An 18,882-nucleotide genomic window follows, 5' to 3' on the forward strand; every position below is an offset into this window, starting at 1 on the left:
CCGACCCCTGACCTCTGACCTCTCTTTCAGCTCCTTCGGCCGTGTCCATCATGCACCAGGTGAGCCGCACTGTGGACAGCATCACCCTCTCGTGGTCCCAGCCCGACCAGCCCAACGGCGTCATCCTGGATTATGAGCTGCAGTACTATGAGAAGGTACCTGTGTTCCTGGGTGCTGCCCCCACCCCCCCACCTCATGCAGGGCCCCCCTCCCCCAGGCTGGTCTCTGGGCTTCTACCATCCAGCCAGACGAGGCAGGCCGGTGAAGCAGAAAGAGCCCTGGCCTCAGCTCCACTCCTCCCCGCTGTGAGACCTCAGGCGGGTGCCTTGACTTCTCTGAGTCTTGCTTTTCTGGTCTTGGGCATCAGGGCACAATCAGTTAAATGCAGTGGTCACGGCCCTTTCCCCACTGAGACCCCTTTCATCTGGACCCTGAAGGGCCTGATGTTCTGAAAACTGGTTTCCCCAAAAGCTGCATTTCTGAAGTTCCAGTTAGTTATGTATCCATTCTGAAGCGGAGGTTTGGAACTGCTCAAGAGAGCTTCCATCAGGGGGAGAGAATGGGGCCTCATGCCCACGCAGCTCTCATTCCAGCTAACACACCTGTGTGCGTTTGCCTGCGTGCCCTTTGTAGGAGGACAGGGATCTCTCTCTGAGCTTTTAAATCAGACCCCCATGACTCCCTCAGGGACCCAGGGTTGAAGCCACTGGTGTCGAAGAAAGAGCTCTGGACAAGGAATGAGCAACTGTAGGTTCAAACCGCAGCTCCATCCCTAAGCAGCTGTGTGTGACCTTGTGCAGGCATCTTTCTCTGAGCCTCAGTCCCCTCTCGTGTCAGATACAAATGAGACCACCTTTCTCGGGTAGGGGGGTCGCTGTGCAGGTGAAGGAGAAAAGGCAGGTGTGGTGCCCAGCACGGTCTGGCCCTCAGCAGAAATGAGTACTGAATATGCTTTCCCTTCCTCCCTTTCCTGCCCTGCCTGCCTCTCGGTGAGCAAGGGCTATATAAGACCAGGTGAGCTCAGCACATCTGAATGTGGAGGCTGCCCAGTACAGAGGCAGCGGGGGAGAGGGCAGCTGAACATCAGAGGCCCAGGGAACTCTTGACTGATGGCTTTCTTACCTGCCCCCTGAGGCCATCCCAGGGAGCCACAGAGACTGCGCCTGAGAAAGGGGTCACTGGGCCCTCATTCAGACTAAGGTGTAAATGACTATAGGAAGTACATTAGTTAAGAGTAAGCCCACTGGGAAACAGAAAAGGATGGAAAGGCTTTCCCTGACTGAAAGGAAGAGAGATAGAGGCAGTTCCAGCCAGCCGGGCTGGAGCCCCGCCTTTCCACTCTGTTAACTCCTGGCTCAGCTGAACTCTGGTGAGTCTCGGAGGTTCAGCAAACATCTGTCCAGCCTCACCCAGCTGGCTTGTGATCATTGCCCTGCTCATCCCGTCCTCTCAGCACTGCATTCCAAGAGACCAGGGGCCACAACTGTCCCGTTCACAGCATTCTCCCGGGGCCCTGGGGCTGCCTCCAAGGAGACACTTGATAAGTGTTGGGCAAATGAACAAGTGAGCGAATTCCTTCCTGCAGTCTTGGTGGAGGGTGGAGTCCTTGCCTTGTCTCTGCCATGTCCCCCGCCTGGCACACAGTAGGCACTCCAGGTGTTATTGGATGGCCTGAGCCCAGATGATGGGAGGCAATCAGCTTCTCCCTCGCTGGACCATGGAGAGGCTTGAAGGAGCTGGGCACCCAGCTCCCAGGGTGGCTGGACCAACTGCTCTTAGGCCCAGGAAGCCCCTGGCTTTGCACAAGCCAGCCTTCCCACCCCCTCTGGCAGGGATAGCTTAACAGCCCAGAATTTAAAAAAAAAAAAAAAAACTAATTAAGAAGCTTTATGATTAAATGAAACTGAAAGTGTTTGTCCCCAAAGACGGGAGCGGAAATGAGAAATCCCAGTGCAGGTCCTGCCTACGACCCATTTCCTACCAAGACGGGAGGGGCTGGGGAGGCTGACGGAGGTATGAACCCGAGGCAGCTCTGCCCTACTTTCTGCTGCTGCCCAGGCATCCCCCGGCCCCTGCCAGGGGTGGCAGGACCAGCAGGCCCTGCAGCCGCCACAGTTATCACCCGCTCACCTTCCCTGCGCACTCACTATGTGCTGAGCATACCACCTCTGGTAACCCCATTCCTCCTCGCAGCAGTGCAATTCATCCCATTAGACAGGAGGGAAAACTGAGGCCAGGAGTTGTGTGACCTGTCCAAGAGCACCCAGCTACTAAGTGGCAGAGCAAGGAGTTAACGCTCTGCTCTTACTATTCACCTGGGCTTCCTGCCTCCCAGTTTTCTCCCAGAGATGTTCTAGGATGACTGTTAAGAGGTGGATAGGACCAGACTCTGATGGAGAATTCTAGGCACAAGTGATGAGGGCGGGGCAGACCTGAGGTACAGCTGTCAGCCCCTCCTCCCAGGGCCTGGGTGCAGAAAGAGGCAGCTTGGCTCTGCCAATGGGGAGACAGACGTTGGTTCACTCAGCATTCACTGTCATCAGCCTTGGACTGGGCCCTGAGCTGGATGCCGGGTTCACTCAGAGTAACCAAGCTTGCCTGGAGACCTGAAGACTTCACAGTGCAGTTCAGTTTAGTGGCTCAGTCATGTCCGACTCTTTGCACCCCCATGGACCGCAGCACGCCAGGCCTCCCTGTACATCGCCAACTCCTGGAGTTTACCCAAACTCATGCCCACTGAGTCAGTGATGCCATCCAACCATCTCATCCTCTGTCGTCCCCTTCTCCTCCTGCCTTCAATCTTTCCCAGCATCAGGGTCTTTTCCAGTGAGTCAGTTATTTGTATCAGGTGGCCAAAGTATTGGAGTTTCAGCTTCAGCATCAGTCCTTCCAGTGAACACCCAGGACTGATCTCCTTTAGGATTGACTGGTTGGATCTCCTCACAGTCCAAAGGACTCTCAAGTCTTCTCTAACACCACAGTTTAAAAGCATCAATTCTTCGGTGCTCAGCTTTCTTTATAGTCCAACTCTACATCCATACATGACTACTGGAAAAACCATAGCCTTGACTAGATGGACCTTTATTGGCAAAATAATGTCTCTGCTTTTTAATATGTTATCTCGGTTGGTCATAACTTTCCTTCCAAGCATCTTTTAATTTCATGGCTGCAGTCACCATCAGCAGTGATTTTGGAGCCCAAAAAAATAAAGTCAGCTGCTGTTTCCACTGTTTCCCCATCTATTTGCCATGAAGTGATGGGACTGGATGCCATGATCTTAGTTTTCTGAATGTTGAGTTTTAAGCCAACTTTTTCACTCTCCTCTTTCACTTTCATCAAGAGGATCTTTAGTTCCTCTTCACTTTCTGCCATGAGGGTGGTGTTATCTGCATATCTGTTATTGATATTTTTCCCGGCAATCTTGATTCCAGCTTGTGCTTCATCCAGTCCAGCATTTCTCATGATGTACTCTGCATATAAGTTAAATAAGCAGGGTGACAATATACAGCCTTGATGTACTCCTTTTCCTACTTAGAACCAGTCTGTTGTTCCGTGTCCAGTTCTAACTGAGTTGTGGATGTGACTGGAGATGGAAGACTTCACAGTCCAGGGGGAAAGACAGGTCCAGACACAGCCATTAGACAAGATGTGATACAAGCCATAGAAAAGCCAGCAAAGTTTTCGGGGGGACACCAAGGAAATACCCAAAATTCTGGCATGGATGAAAGGAAGTCTTCATTTAAGTGACAGTTGAGCAGAACCTTGAAAAATGCTAGGAGTTCACCAGACAAGTGATGAGGGTGGGGTTTTTCTGGGCAGCAAGAACAGCTTGTGCAAAGGCCCGAGGGCAGGAATGTGCTAGCTGCATTCAGCGAACAAAGAAGAGAGTGGAAGAGCCACGGGAACAAGGGAGAGATCGGGAGGGGAGGAGCTTGGGGACGGAGGCGGGTTGGGTTGTGGTGGGTCTTCCAGGCCTTTAGGGTCTGGATTCAATTTGATAGAGTCTGATAGGAAGCCATCAGGAGATTTTGGAATGATGTGATCTGATTCATATTGCTTTAAAGATTCCTATAACTTGCCACATGGAGAATAGACTGCAAGGGGGTCCCAGGGACACAGGTAGACCCAGCACAGGCCTCTCATGGGATACCAAGTGGGAGATGAGCGTGCTGTGGAGTTGGAGGGCTGGCAGCAGAGATGTGAGGAGCTGACCAATTCAACCAGTATTTCGGAGCTCAGAGGACCAGGGAAGCGTGAAGGAGGACTCCTGGTGGACGGTGGTGCCTTTTCCTGGGGACAGATGCAGGGTTTGTGATTTGCAGGTATAGGTTCGGTACTTGCCAGGGGTATATGTGCTTGGTTGCTCAGTCTTGTCTGACCCTTTACGACTCCATGAACTGTAGCCTGCCAGGCTCCTCTGTCCATGGGATTCTCCAGGCAAGAATACTGAAGCTAGTTGCCATTTCCTCCTCCAGGGATCTTCCCAACCCAGGGGTTGAATCCGCATCTCTTGCGTCTCCTGCATTGGCAGGAGAATTCTTTGCCAGGGGTAGGGAGGTGTAGTCAAGGACACACAAGTGTGCAGCCAAGTGTGCAGAGGACACAAAAAAGTGAAAGGTTAGGATCCAGGAGAATGGCAGGGTTTAAGGAGAGAAAGAAAAAGTTGTAGATGAACGTCTCAGAGGAGACACCAGCAGAGGGATAGAAGGAGAATCAAGAGGGGTTTCTGCCCCTGAGCCCTCAGGTAGGGCTGTGACATCCCCGCACCACCTCTGCCTTCCCGAATCAGCCCCACTAGGGGAGGCGCGGCCAGGCTGCTGGGGGCGGGAGGGGCGGGGGTGGTTCGGGATTTATTTCTAGGTAAGCCGGCTCTCACCAGCACTTCAGAGTCCTCCTGGTGCCTGCCATCGATTTCTTCCTCCCAAGTACGGAAGTCCGAACCGAGCCCTGCCGTCCCGTGTGGGCCCCACCCCCCAGCCTTTCCCCTCCCCCCGGCCTTCTTCAGAAAGGGCTCTGTTGGAGCGGGTTCTCGCTTGGCCTTTCCCCAGCTCCACGGGGATTTCCCAGTCTGCCCGGAGCCCGGAGCTGACAACCGCTTCGCGGGAAGGCTTCTGGATGCCGCTGACGAATGGCGTTAGCCAGACCGGGGCGGGCCGCTCCCATCGGCTCCGGCGTCCCAGGGGAGGTGGCCTCCTTTGGCAGCCGCCCCAAAGCACACAGGTTTACACTCCCCTCGGCTCCCCCAAGAGCTCAAGAAGACTCATTTGTGAGGCGGATGGGCCTGGGTAGGCCACATCAATTTATGTGTTTCTTCAACAGAAACTTCTACTTGGCAGAAGTGGAAGGGAAGGATATTCCAGAGAGAGCGAGCAAAGGTTGGGGGAGGAGGGGGTGAAGCATGAAAGGCCAGGATGCTCTCAGGTTGTTGCCGAGTGTACCTGGAGCAGTAGCGGCATGGAGACGCTTGTTCACTCACTCACCTTTGCATGCACTCATTCATTTAATGAACATTGGTGAAGGCTTATTCTTTAACGTGTCGATGATAACCATGATGGCGGTAGCCTCCGTTCACTCTTTCATGTGTTAGTGGTTGTTGTTCCGTTGCCAAGTTGTGGCCAACTCTTTCCGACCCCGTCGACTACAGCATGCCAGGCTTCTCTGTCCCAAGTTCATGTCCGCTGAATCAGTGATGTCATCCAACCGTCTCATCCTCTGTCACCCTCTTCTCCTCCCGCCCTCAATCTTTGCCAGCAATCAGGGTCTTTTCCAATGAGTCGGTTCTTTGCATCAGGTGGGCAAAGTATTGGAACTTCAGCTTCAGTGTCAGTCCTTCCAATGAGTATTCAGGGTTGATTTCCTTTAAGATTGACTGTTTTGATCTCCTTTCTGTCCAAGTGACTCTCAAGAGTCTTCTCCAGCACCACAGTTAGAAAGCATCGATTCTTCGGCACTCTGCATTCTTTATGATCTAACTCTTGCATCCGTACATGACTACCGGAAAGACCATAGGCTTGTCTATGCTAAAAGCTTTGCCCATTTTTTCCTATTAAACTTCCACAGCCACTCTGTATAGTATATGGTGGTGTTATTCCACTTTAGAGGTGAGAACGCTGAGACTGGGAGGGCTTAATAAATGTACCCGTGCCTCATTGGTCCACTGTGTAAGGCCTCAAACTACGCGCTAGTGAATTTCATACTAAATTTCTTCCCATAATCCATCGTTGCTTAATCTTTATTCAGATAATGGAACTTCAAAGAGAGAGAGAAAAGAGAGTGGGGAGAGGGGAGGAAATTGATGGCTCTAGACAGTATCTCCAGTGTGCCAAGCACTGCCTGATCAAATTTTATCTTCACAACAACCCTGAAAAATTGGCATTTATTGCTCCATTTTCCGGAATAGCAAACAGGGGTTCAGAGAAGTGAAGGGTTTTCCCCAAGATTATAATGCAAAGCAATTTAAGAACTGGCATCTGAAAAGACTTCCAGTCCCCTGCATGGCTCAGACAGTAAAGACTCTGTCTGCAATGCAGGAGGCCCGGGATGGATCCCTAGGTCGGGAAGATCCTCTGGAGGGGGAAATGGCAACCCACTCCAGTATTCTTGCTGTGAAATTCCAGGGACAGAGGAGCCTAGTGGGCTACAGTCCATGGAGTTGCAAAGAGTCAGACACAAATGAACAACTAACAAACATACCAATCCCCTGCTCAGTCCTGTGTCTGGTTTTAGAGAAGGGATCCACTCAGGTTAGTGCCTCAGCTTCCCAAGGCAACTGTGCCTCTAGCAGTTCCCTCCATCTACCTCATATAATCAAAAACTTCTAGCCTCTCTTAAGTGGGGGACCCACCTAGTATGCAGAATCCAAGCCCCTTTTCCTAGCCTGAGCCCATCCCATGTTGGACAACGGCACCTACTGGCCAAATCTGGTACTGCTCCCTAGATTTCACAAATGAATAGTCTTAACGGTTTAATTAATATTCATTCATTCATTATGTCAGTAGTTAGTGAGCACCTACTGTGTGCCCAGCCTGAGGGTCCCAGAGATAAGCCAGACAAGCTCTCTGCCCCAGAGATCCCACAGGCTTTAGAGAAGACACATTTATATCAGAACGATGGGTAGGAGAGGAGACAATGGACCTGCAGTCTCTGACTGGGACATTTGGGAGGGCTCCCAGGTTTCCTTGATAGCTCAGTTGGTAAAGAATCCACCTGCAATGCAGGAGACCCCGGTTCAATTCCTGAGTCAGAAAGATCCCCTGGAGAAGAAATAGGCTACCCACTCCGGTATTCTTGGGCTTCCCTTATGGCTCAGCTGGTAAAGAATCTGCCCACGATGCAGGAGACCTGGGTTCGATCTCTGGGTTGGGACAATCCCCTGGAGAAGGAAAAGGCTACCTACTCCAGTATTCTGGCCTGGAGAATTCCGTGGACACAGTCCATGGGGTAGCAAAGAGTCAGACAAGACTGAGAGACTTTCACTTCCACTTTCCCCAGCCAAGGTAGTAACTGTGTTGAGTCTTGAATGATAAGTAAGAGAACTGCCAGACAAATGAGGAAAGCATAGTTCAGATGGGCAACAGCACTTGCAAAGGCTCAGAGTGTCCAGGGAAGGTCAGATTGGCAAATAAAATACAGGACACCAGGTTACATTTGAATTTTCTTTTAACGTTTCAGTATACCTCAAAGAATGCACAGGACATGCTTTACTAAAAATTAGTCATTGTTCAGCTGAAATCCAGATTTAGCTGAGCATTCTATTTTGTTTTGTTTTTCTAAATCTGGCAACCCCAGCGGGGAAAGGGGAAGCAGCTACATATGTCTGGAGCCTAGAGGACCCAGGGGATGTGGCAGGAGAGACCAGCAAAAGCCGAGTCATGGAAAGTCTAGAATTGGGGAAGGACTCTGAATTCAGGCCCCTGTGCCTGGTCCAGGGGAACAAAATACAGCCCCTTCCCTCTGGAGCTTACTGTCGAGGGAGAGACATAAGCCTGGGCCCAGGGCAACGGAACATGGAAGAAACCCCCTCCTATGGTACCAATAGCAAGTGTTCCAGGGCTCAGAGGAGGGAGATACATCTGGCTGGGAAATCAAGGAGGCTTCCTGGAGGTGGGTGCAGGCAATCTGGCACGGGTAAAGAGACTTCCTATCTGCTGCTGCCCCCACATCCCAAGCTTTTTCGTACCTCCTTGCCTTTGTACCTACTGCTCCTTTCCAGGACCACCCTCCCCTTCTTTGCCTGGGTGACTTGTATTTATTAAGATTCCATTTCAGTTCCCTCCACTCGTCAAGACACTTTCCATGGCTTCATCTGCTATCCCCAATCCAGGCCAGGTCACATGCCCTTGGGCTCACTGTGCTTACCCCACCCGTGTAAGCCTTTCATACATATCAATTCATTTTTTTCTCTAAACAATCCTTTGAGGTAGCTATTATTATTATCCTCCCCATAATACAGATGAAGTAAAGGAGGCAGAGAGAAGTTGAGAAACTTGCCCAAGATCACAAAAGTCATAGAGTCAGGATTTGAACCCAGAAAGTCTGGCTCCAGTTTATTGTTTTAACCTCTATACGATAATAACGCTGTAATTACAGTGTAGTTGTATAATTACATAATAGGATAGTAGTTACAATTATTATCTATAATAACATTGCCCACACTGAATTTGTTGCATGAGAGTTTTCAAGGGCTCTGTGTACCCAGACATATACATGCCTGACATGTACACTCAGGCACACATTTTTCTACATAAAGGTTCATAGCTTTTCATTAGTTTCTCAAAGAGGCTCATGATCCTCCAAGTGTTAAGACCTCCACACCATTTGTTTTACTAAACTGAGCTCCCCAAGGAGGCTAGGGCTTGTGTTTTACCCACTGGGGGCCCCTAGTGCTCAACTCAGGGTCTAGCGCAAAGAGGGTATGTGGGGAGGGTTTTCTGGGTAGCTGACAGATACCTGAACAAGCACCATGGAGGCTGGTAAACATCTGCCTCAACTCAAGCACTCCTCCATTCTCAGTGCGCCAGCCAGGTCTTTGTCTAGTCCCAGACTCCTCGGGTCACCCTGGGCAGTGCTCAGATCAGAATTTGCATTCTGCATCTCTCAAAGGAGGGAACATCAGGTCCTGGGTATCCAAAGGCATGCGTATGTGAGGTGGTTCCATGCAGGAACCTGGTTTTAACTCCTAAGGCAGCCACCAACTGATATATGTGACCTTGAGCATCATTTCCCCTTTCTGGGTCTTAATTCTTGCCTTACTCAAATATGCTGAGGCTGAATGGGGGTCCTTCCACTTAATCCATTGAGGCATGGGGCAAAGAGGGGGATGCAGATGTGAATAAGGTGGACCCTCTCCCTGCTGTCTCTAAGAACTCACAGCCTCGTCTTCAGGGTCTGCACACAGTGGTCACTCAGTCTGTGTGTATTAGTCAGCTATTATTGGTATGATGCTGCGGAACAAACAGTTCCAACAATCCAGAGGCTTATGAGAAGTGGCTGTTTTTCCTGCTCATAAGTTTTTGTCTTTGGGTCAAGTGAGGTGGTGCTGTTTCAGCCTAGGAGTTAGGTCAAGGATTTCTTCACACATTTCCCCTTCTGGAAGCAGTGGTTACCCAAGTTAAGCCTCACCATGACAGATGGCAGAAGCCCAGGAGACCGAGTCAAATCAACAAGTGCCTGTAAAGCCTCTACTTACATTACGTCCTCTAGCATATTCCAGCAGCCAAACCAAGTCACAGGAGCAAACTCGCCATCTGTGAGGCAAAGAAATACCTTCTGCCTTCTTTTGTGGGAAGTGTTGCAAACCATATGCCAAAGATGTGGGTATGTCATTCTGTTATAGGGAAGGAGCGAAGACTATGGAACCACAGAATTTGTCCAGTAGCCAGACCTGCCCCCAAGTGGCAGGAGGAGGTGGTGGACTCTGGGCACAGCCTCACTAACTGTTTTCTCTGTTCCTCGGCAGGAGCTGAGTGAGTACAACGCCACAGCCATAAAAAGCCCCACCAACACGGTCACTGTGCAGGGCCTCAAAGCCGGCGCCATCTATGTCTTCCAGGTGCGGGCACGCACCGTGGCAGGCTACGGGCGCTACAGTGGCAAGATGTATTTCCAGACCATGACCGAAGGTAAGCGGGGCCAGAGCGCAGGAGGACGGCCTTGACTCTGCAGACAGAACAAGGGCCGCCGTGTCTATAAAGTGCCTTTGTGCGAATTAGCAGAGGCTCCCTCCCCCCTTCTAGATGTCATTCTCCCTCCAACCTGGGTGAGAACCCTCATGCACTATACCAACTGCACAGCCACATATGCAGGCATTGTTTCTGTGGCCCAGAAAGGATATGGACTCCTCCGTGACCATCATGTCCTTTCCCAGGACCCTTGGGAGCCCAGCCTCAACTTGCAAAGCTACTCTGAGCAAGCCACTTCCATTCCCTGGTCCAGTTTCTTCTCATCTATAAAAATCAAAGTGTTATATTGCATCTGAGGGAGCAAACGTATCTTATCCATACATCACTCCAATGACATGCAGTCGGATTGAGAAGCATTCTGAAGCGACATCTGCACTCAACAGGGAGAAGTGCTGGGATGCATTAGTAATGTCTTCCTTGGGCAAGAGAGCGGGAAGTTGCAGCCCATGTGCTTTGTGTCTCCGAGTCTGGGACCACATGGTCTCTAAACACCCTTCCTGCTCCAGTAATCTTTGAGAAGCCGCATAGTTAAAGAATGCAGGCTCTAATGCCTGACAGATGGAAGTTACAGTGCTGATTGAGCTCTAGCTGTGTGGTCCTGAGTGACTCATCTGACCTCTCTGAGCCTCAGTTTTCCCATTTATAAATGGGGATGATAAGAGCTAACTCATTATCAGCATCATCATGAAACTAGTGTCAGGAAGAGGGTAAATGTACAGGTGCTAGCACAGGGTTGGCATTAGGCCTCACATGGTTAGTGCTCACCAAAATAGAGTTAAGGTCATAGTTGTCATTGCTGTGAGTCTGGGGGTCTTTTCCCCACCAGCCAAACTCCAGAGCAGAATATTTATGAGCAGACTGCAGCATCCCTCCTTAGCATCTGCTTCAACCCCTGGACATAGGCCTCAGCCTGTGCCGAGTTAAACGTTTCAGGGGGCTCCTGGACCCCTGAATTCTTGTCTTACCACAAAAGTCCTCCCTTATAGCTCCACCGTCACCTCTAGTACTCAGCTCCTCTGTGCAATCCCCCTTCCTCATGGCCAGACTTTTTCACCTCTCTAGGTCCTCTTGTATGTTGGTTGAGGGTCGCTGACCTGGGGACTGGGGGACTGTCCCAAGATCCTTATTAACTCAACAAATATGTGCTTGTGCTAAGGATGCAGAAATGACCTAGTCCTTGACTTCAGCAAGCTCCTGCCTGGGAGGCAATGAGGAGTAATAAAAATAAAGTGTTAAATAATGAAGATCTTGATGCCGTTGACAATGCACTGAGGGGTTTCCAAGAGCCGGGACCAATGCTGAGTGCATTTTACACATTATCTCGCTTAAGCCCGTGGCCTTGGGTTGAACAGACCTGGGTTCAAATGTTGGCACTGGCCACTGTCTAACTGTGTAAACTTAGGCAAGACATGATTTTGCTGAGCCTCAGTTTTCTGATCTGATAAATGGGATAATTACATGTAGTACAGCATAGAACTGTTCTGAGAATCACACAAGGTACATACCTACCCATGATAGGCTCTTAAAACACTTAAAAACAATAATAGTTAATATGTGCTGAGTACTTACTATGTGCTACAAGTTACTCTAAGCGGGCTTTTTTTAATGTATTTATTTATTTGGGGCTGGGTCTTTGTTGGTGCATTCGGGATTTCTCTAGTTGCAGCGAGCTGGTGGCTACTCTTCATTGCTGTGTGTGGGCTTCTCACTGCAGTGGCTTCTCTAGTTGCGGAGCACCATCTCTAGAGTGTGCAGGCTCAGCAGTGGTGGTGCACGGGCTTAGCTGGCCCGTGGCATGTGGGATCTTCCCACACCAGGGATCAAACCCATGTCCCCTGCATTGGCAGGCACATTGTTAACCGCTGGCCCACCAGGGAAGTCCCACTCTAAGTGTTTTACACAAAAATTCTATGATGGGAACTATTATCCTCCCCACTTTACAAATGAGGAAACTGAGCCACAGAGATAAGTCACTTTACCAGAGATCACACAGACAGTAAATAGCACCACTGGGACTGAAACCCAAGGAGTTTGGCTTGAGAGTCTGTGTTTTGACCTGCCTCTGTATATGTGTCAGTTTATTATTATTCAGTTCAGTTCAGTCGCTCAGTTGTGTCCGACTGCGACCCCATAGACTGCAGCACGCCCGGCCTCCCTGTCCATCACCAACTCCTGGAGTTCACTCAAACTTATGTCCATCTCATCCTCTGTCATCCCCTTTTCCTCCTGCCTTCGATCTTTCCCAGCATCAGGGTCTTTTCCAATGAGTCTGTTCTTCTCAGATGGCCAAAGTATTGGAGTTTCAGCTTCAGCATCAGTCCTTCCAATGAATATTCAGGACTGATTTCCTTTAGGATGGACTGGTTGGATCTCCTTATTGATTTTCATATCTACATTGAGATGTAGGCATTATTATGCCCATTTTATAGATGAGAAGCTGAGTGCCAGAGCAGTTCATGGATTTGTCCGAGGTTACTTGTGAGGGACTAACAGCCAGTTCTCCACCTGAGGCTCTGTCTGGAGTGGCAGAGAGTCTAGGGATCCCAGGAGACCCAGGGCAGTGGGGATGCAGGGGGTTGTGACCCCCGAGCCAGGCTGAGAACAGTGCGCTGTGCTTCCTCTCCAGCCGAGTACCAGACAAGCATCCAGGAGAAGCTGCCACTCATCATTGGCTCCTCGGCGGCCGGCCTGGTCTTCCTCATTGCCGTGGTTGTCATCGCCATCGTGTGTAACAGGTGGGTGGTGTCCCCCTGCCTGGACCAGGCCTGGGTTCCGAGAGGGCTGCCCATCCATTCTGCCATCCCTGAACAGGGTCTATGATCAGAGAGGGCAGGAGGGGCTCGGGGAGGCCCAGAGACCCCCAAGTGGCCTCCCACCGCCTAAACGGCCACAGTTGGCAGTCCATCCCTTTGGTCAGGTGTTGCCCTGGACAAGTCCGCGCTCCACGGAGGTGGCTCACTGAGACGCTAATACTTCAGCGCAAAGGGACAGCTCCGAACAGTGGGGAGGAAAGACTGCATGATGCAGGAAGCCAGAGGACAGTGAAGGGGAATACAGATCGCCCCACTTTCTGCTCTAGCAAAAGCCCCTCCGTGAACAGGGCCAGAAGCAAGCTGAGGAGCTCAGCTGGCTGAGGTAGCTGGAAAGAGAGGGGACACAGACAGGGCCAGGTGTCTGGCATCCAAGGGACTGGCACAGCACGTGAGAAGGCAAGCAGTGGGACTGGCTCCTGGACTTCTGCTGGACTTAATGCAGAGACTGTCCCTTCTTCCTTAGAGCTTTCTACTTTATTTATTTTTGGCCATACTGCACGGCCTGCAGGATCTTATTCCCCAACCAGGGATGGAACCTGTGCCCCCTGCAGGTGGAAGGGCAGAGTTCTAACCACTGGACCACCAGGGAAGTCCCAAGAGCTTCCCACTTTAGAGTAGACTAGGTCTTAAGGTCAGATGGACAGAAGCCTCTGGGTTTCTGGGACCAGGGGCCACAGCCGGAGATGCCTTTGCTCTTTGAAAGGGGCTTGGCTGGAGAGGGGACAGGGGAAACAGTGAGCCTGGACTTGAAGTTGGAGAAGTGGGAAGGGCTGGGGCAGAGGGAACCAGGGAAGGTGAGGCTGCTAGGCAAGGGTCCGGCAGGGAATTCTCTGGCAAGGAGATGGTTTCCAGGGCCTGCCCACCCTCTGCCTATCACCTGCTGTGGCTCCCATCTCCCCGGGCGCCTCCAGGTGGCTCCAGCCCTTTGCTCTTGTTCCAGAAGACGGGGGTTTGAACGTGCTGACTCGGAGTACACAGATAAGCTGCAACACTACACCAGCGGCCACAGTACGTATACCTCGGCGGGGCCGGCACCCTGGGATCCTTCACTTGTCAGCTCCGCAGCAACCTCTCCAGCCTCCTTTGTCTTCCTCCTCCCTTGCTGCAGTCAGACATGAACATGCTGTTCCTTCTGCCTGGAGCACTCTCCCCTCTCTTGCCCTGGCTAGCTCACTCCCTCAGGCTTCATCATATACAAACCCCTCTGAGAAGCCTTCCTTTATCCCCACTCTATCCTGGATGCACAGCGCCCCCACCTGGCTGCATGGTGATGGTCGTCTCCCTGTCCCTCCATCATTATAGTGGGGGCACTTGGGGACCTGAAATCGTGTCTGACAGTCACCACCACCTCCCCAGTGTCAGGTGGCTGCCCAGCACACAGCAGGCACCAGACAGATTGGCAGAATAAATATCGGGTATGCCAAAATGTTCGTTCGGGTTTTTCCATAAGATGGTATGGGAAACGAAATTTTGGGCCAACCCAGTACATGATCTGAGTGAGACGATGAGGACCCCAGGCTCTGACCACGGAGGGGAGAGAAGGGAGCCGGGAGGCCCATTCTTGTACCGCTCAGTGACTCCTTGGCTGCCTCTTCCCAACCCCTGCACCATGCCCCCATTTCCTTCACTGTCCCATGCCACCTTCGGCCAGGGCTGGGGGCACATGTGCCAGACACACCCAGAGCAGATGTCTCCTCCCGGGGGCACCAAGTAAAGAGAACAACAGAGTGTAGATTCCTCTCCGTCTGATCTTGGCAGAACCAACAATCTGTGTGGGGGAGAGGAGATATGGATCCTCACTTTGGCTCACTTGGCAAATGGGAATTCCAAGTGGGTCCCCTATAGGCTCTCAAACTGTACTCAGTGGGGTACCCTAGAGCTTCTCAGATAGTCCCCAAGTGAGGGGGTCATCTGCGCATCCCTTCAGTTGTCACATATTTGTTGTGGCCCATTATGTACATCAGGCTCTGCTCCAGGTGCTAGGGACACACAAGTAAACAAACCCCATATTCCTGCCCTGGTGGAACTTACATTCTAGTGGGAGGGACAGTAAAACTATTACATTTAGAAAGGATAAACAAGGTCCTCATGGATCGGGTGGAGAAGGCAATGGCAACCCACTCCAGTACTCTTGCCTGGAAAATCCCATGGATGGAGGAGCCTGGTAGGCTGAAGTCCATGGGGTCGAAATGAGTCAGACACGACTGAGCGACTTCCCTTTCACTTTTCACTTTCATGCATTGGAGAAGGAAATGGCAACCCACTCCAGTGTTCTTGCCTGGAGAATCCCAGGGACGGGGGAGCCTGGTGGGCTGCCGTCTATGGGGTCGCACAGAGTCAGACACGACTGAAGCGACTTAGCAGCAGCAGCAGCAGCATGGATCGGGCAGGGAACTATACTCAATATGCTGTGATACACCATAGTGGAAAAGAATATAAAAAAAGAATGTATCAGATCAGATCAGATCAGTCGTTCAGTCGTATCCGACTCTTTGCGACCCCATGAATTGCAGCACGCCAGGCGAAGAATGTATATATGTGTATAACTGAGTCACTTGGCTGTACAGCAGAGATTGGCACAGCATGGTAAATCAACTATACTTCAATTTTTAAAAAGTGACAGGTATTTTTAAAATAAGTGCAAAATATTGATAAACTTTAGAAAATAGGGCTTACATTTTCTGCAAGATTAAAAGAATTTTGAAGATTGGTTGTACATCAGTATGACTGTACTTAATAATACTGAACTGCACGTTTTGAAATGGTTAAAATTGTGTAGTTTATATTACGCATATTTTGCCACAATTTTTTAAAAGAATATAATAAAAAATCCTAGGAAATTTTTAAAATACATGCAATAAATGAGCAAAGTGTATGGTACATCAGAAGATGAAAGTGCTGTGGGAAAAAGGCAAGATAGGAAAGGGTGATTCAGAGCTGCAGGGGTTCAGTTTCATTTCAGTCGCTCAGTTGTGTCCGACCCTTTGCAGTTCCATGGACTGCAGCACACCAGGCTTCCCTGTCCATCACCAACGCTCAGAGCTTGCTCCATCGAGTCGGTGATGCCATCCAACCATCTCATCCTCTGTCGTCCCCTTCTCCTCCTGCCTTCAATCTTTCCAAGCATCTGAGTCTTTTCCAGTGAATCAGTTCTTCACATCAGGTGGCCAAAGTAGTGGAGTTTCAGCTTCAGCCTCAGTCCTTCCAATGAATATTCAGGACTGATTTCCTTTAGGATGGACTGGTTGGATCTCCTTACAGTCCAAGGGACTCTCAAGAGTCTTCTCCAACACCACAGTTCAAAAGTCTCTTCATTGCTCAGCTTTCTTTATAGTCCAACTCTCACATCCATACATGACTACTGGAAAAACCATAGCCTTGACTAGCCAGACCTTTGTTGACAAAGTAATGTCTGCTTTTAATATGCTATCTAGGTTGGTCATAGCTTTTCTTCCAAGCAGCAAGCATCTTTTAATTTCATGGCTGCAGTCACCATCTGCAGTGATTTTGGAGCCCAAAAAAGTAAAGTCTCTCACCATTTCCATTTTTTCCCCATCTATTTGCCATGAAATGATGGGACCAGATGCCGTGATCTTGTTTTCTGAATGTTGAGTTTTAAGCCGACTTTTTCTCTCTCCTCTTTCTCTTTCATCAGGAGGCTCTTTAATTCTTCTTCGCTTCTTCATTTTGCAATGCCAAAGAATGTTCAAACTACCGCACAATTGTACTCACCTCACACCCCAGCAAAGTAATGCTCAGAATTCTCCAAGCAGGGGTTAGAGCAGTGTTTTTAATGTTAATTTGGGAATGCTGTGCTGGGTCTTTGTTGCTGTGCACAGGCTTTCTTTAGTTGCCAAGAGAGGGGGATACTCCCCAGCTGTGGTGTGTGGGCTCTAGGTCTCGAGGGCTTCAGGAGTTGCAGCACGTCGGCTCAGTAGTTGTGGCACATGGGCTTACTTGCCCTGGGGCATGTGGAATCTTCCTGGGCCTGGAATCGAATTCATGTCCCCTGCAATGGCAGGCGGATTCTTAGTCACTGGACCACCAGGGAAGTCCGGGCCTTGGTTTTTATTCTGAGTGAAATGAGACGCCTCTGGAAGGGTCTGAGACAAAGACGGACAGGCTCGGAGTTACAGTTTTCACAGGACTTCTCTGACTGCCCTGTGGAACATGGACTGGGCGGTGCCAGGCAGGGATGGAGCAGGGGCCGGGAGGTGGCTGTTGGGATAATCCAGGGAAGATAGGATGGTGGCTGGACCAGGGTGGCAGCAAGGGAAGTGGTGGGAAGGCGGTGGGTTCTGACACACTTTGAAAGTAGACCAATGGATTCGCTGCAGCACTAGATACGGAGTGTGCGATGAAGAGCAGTGTCAAGGAGTTCTTGGTATTAAGCCTCTGTGTGAGTGTGTGTGTGTGTGTGCAGGCGCACACACGCTTTGCTCAGTCGTGTCCGACTCTGCAACCCCATGAACTGTAGCCCACCAGGCTCCTCTGCCCATGGAATTTTCCAAGCAAGAATTTTGGAGTGGATAGCCGTTTCCTGCTCTAGGGGATCTTCCCGACCTGGGGATCAAACCTGTGTCTCTTCCGTCTCCTGCACTGGTAGCAGATTCTTTACCACTGCGCCATCTGGGAGGCCCCTCTGGGTAAGACTTAATTTGAAGTAAACTCTGCCGAGCTTAAAAATCATTTTTAGACATCACTGTAAAAATGATTAAACCATTAAAATTTCCAGAAGACAATTTAGGTAACTATTTAATTGATACGTGGAGGGAAAAGCACTTTCTAAGCACAAAAGCAATGAAAGGATCATAAGACAGAAGTGGACAAATTTAACTACACAGAAATAAAAATCCACCTGTATGTTAAAAATAAAACTCATAAATTCCATCGGCCCAGCCTGTTCCTCAAGTAATAAAATCATGATGGTAGATATAGCTAAACATATTGTGTTCTATGGGCCAAGAGCTACTTTAATGCTCAACATGTATTCCTCATTTAGCACTGGTCATTTCCCACTTTAAGGAAACCAGGGCACAGAGAGGTCCCACAGTTGTGCGGGGCAAACGCTGGGGTACAAACACAGTCTTGGCCACGCTGTGCTCCCTACACCCTTCTGAGTAAGACAGGCTCACACGCTCCATCACCTGGAGCATTCAGGAGCATCACTGTTTAGAGCAGCAAGTCGGTAGCAAGGAAAACAGGTGACAGCGGGGATTTATTTTAAAAACAGACTCCAGAATAGAACGTGTTGTTCATAAATCAACACATTCTCAAGCTCATGCTCCTACTCTCTGCATCTGAGCAGGATTTTGTTGTTTTGTTTTTTTCTCAAAACACGGCCAGCCCCGTGATCACATATCCACCAGCAACCTTGTGTGGCTGGAACAGAGAAGGAAGCTGAGGCCTGGCTATGTGTGTGACCAACCCAAGGTCACCCTCATGGGCTCGTGTTTTCCATTGTCCAGCAAATGCTGAATGAGTGCTGACGTCTATGGTGCCTGGACGTGGAGCCAGAGGGATGCACCGGGTTTCTCAACCCTACTTTGCTACCGGCCAGCTCAGTGTGACCTTGGGGAAGTCACTAGAAACTCAGGAAAAACCACTCTGATCCTTGGCATCCTTATGTGGGAAGTAGCAGGAATGATGCTTCTTTCACAGAGTTTTGAGGAGTAAATGAATTAATGGATGTTGAAGTGCTTTGTAATAATAATATTTAATAATAACCAACTCCTCATGATAACAATTAACAATTATTCAGTGCTTTCTGGTTGCCAAAGACTGAACAAAACCTTTTCAAAAGATTCTCATTTAATCTCTGCAACCCCCTTACGAGATAGGGGATTTGTTTATTATCTCCATTTTGCAGATGGAAAAAAGTAACTTGC

At 50.0% G+C, this 18,882-nt stretch overlaps 1 protein-coding gene across 2 annotated transcripts in view; it reads left to right on the forward strand.

The window, feature by feature from the left end:
* EPHB2 (EPH receptor B2) overlaps positions 1–18,882 on the forward strand; it is a 218,579-nt gene that overhangs the window by 181,558 nt on the left and 18,139 nt on the right. Inside the window, exons 6-9 of one of the 2 annotated variants that reach the window (XM_070382850.1) lie at positions 31–155; positions 9,959–10,121; positions 12,808–12,916; positions 13,935–14,002. In XM_070382850.1, the coding sequence (XP_070238951.1) occupies positions 31–155; positions 9,959–10,121; positions 12,808–12,916; positions 13,935–14,002 (465 nt within the window). The remainder of the gene's footprint in view (positions 1–30; positions 156–9,958; positions 10,122–12,807; positions 12,917–13,934; positions 14,003–18,882) is intronic. The other variant, XM_070382846.1, reaches the window with a different exon arrangement.

This window comes from Bos mutus, chromosome 2, assembly GCF_027580195.1.
Source record: "Bos mutus isolate GX-2022 chromosome 2, NWIPB_WYAK_1.1, whole genome shotgun sequence".
NCBI classification, from domain to species: Eukaryota; Metazoa; Chordata; class Mammalia; order Artiodactyla; family Bovidae; genus Bos; species Bos mutus.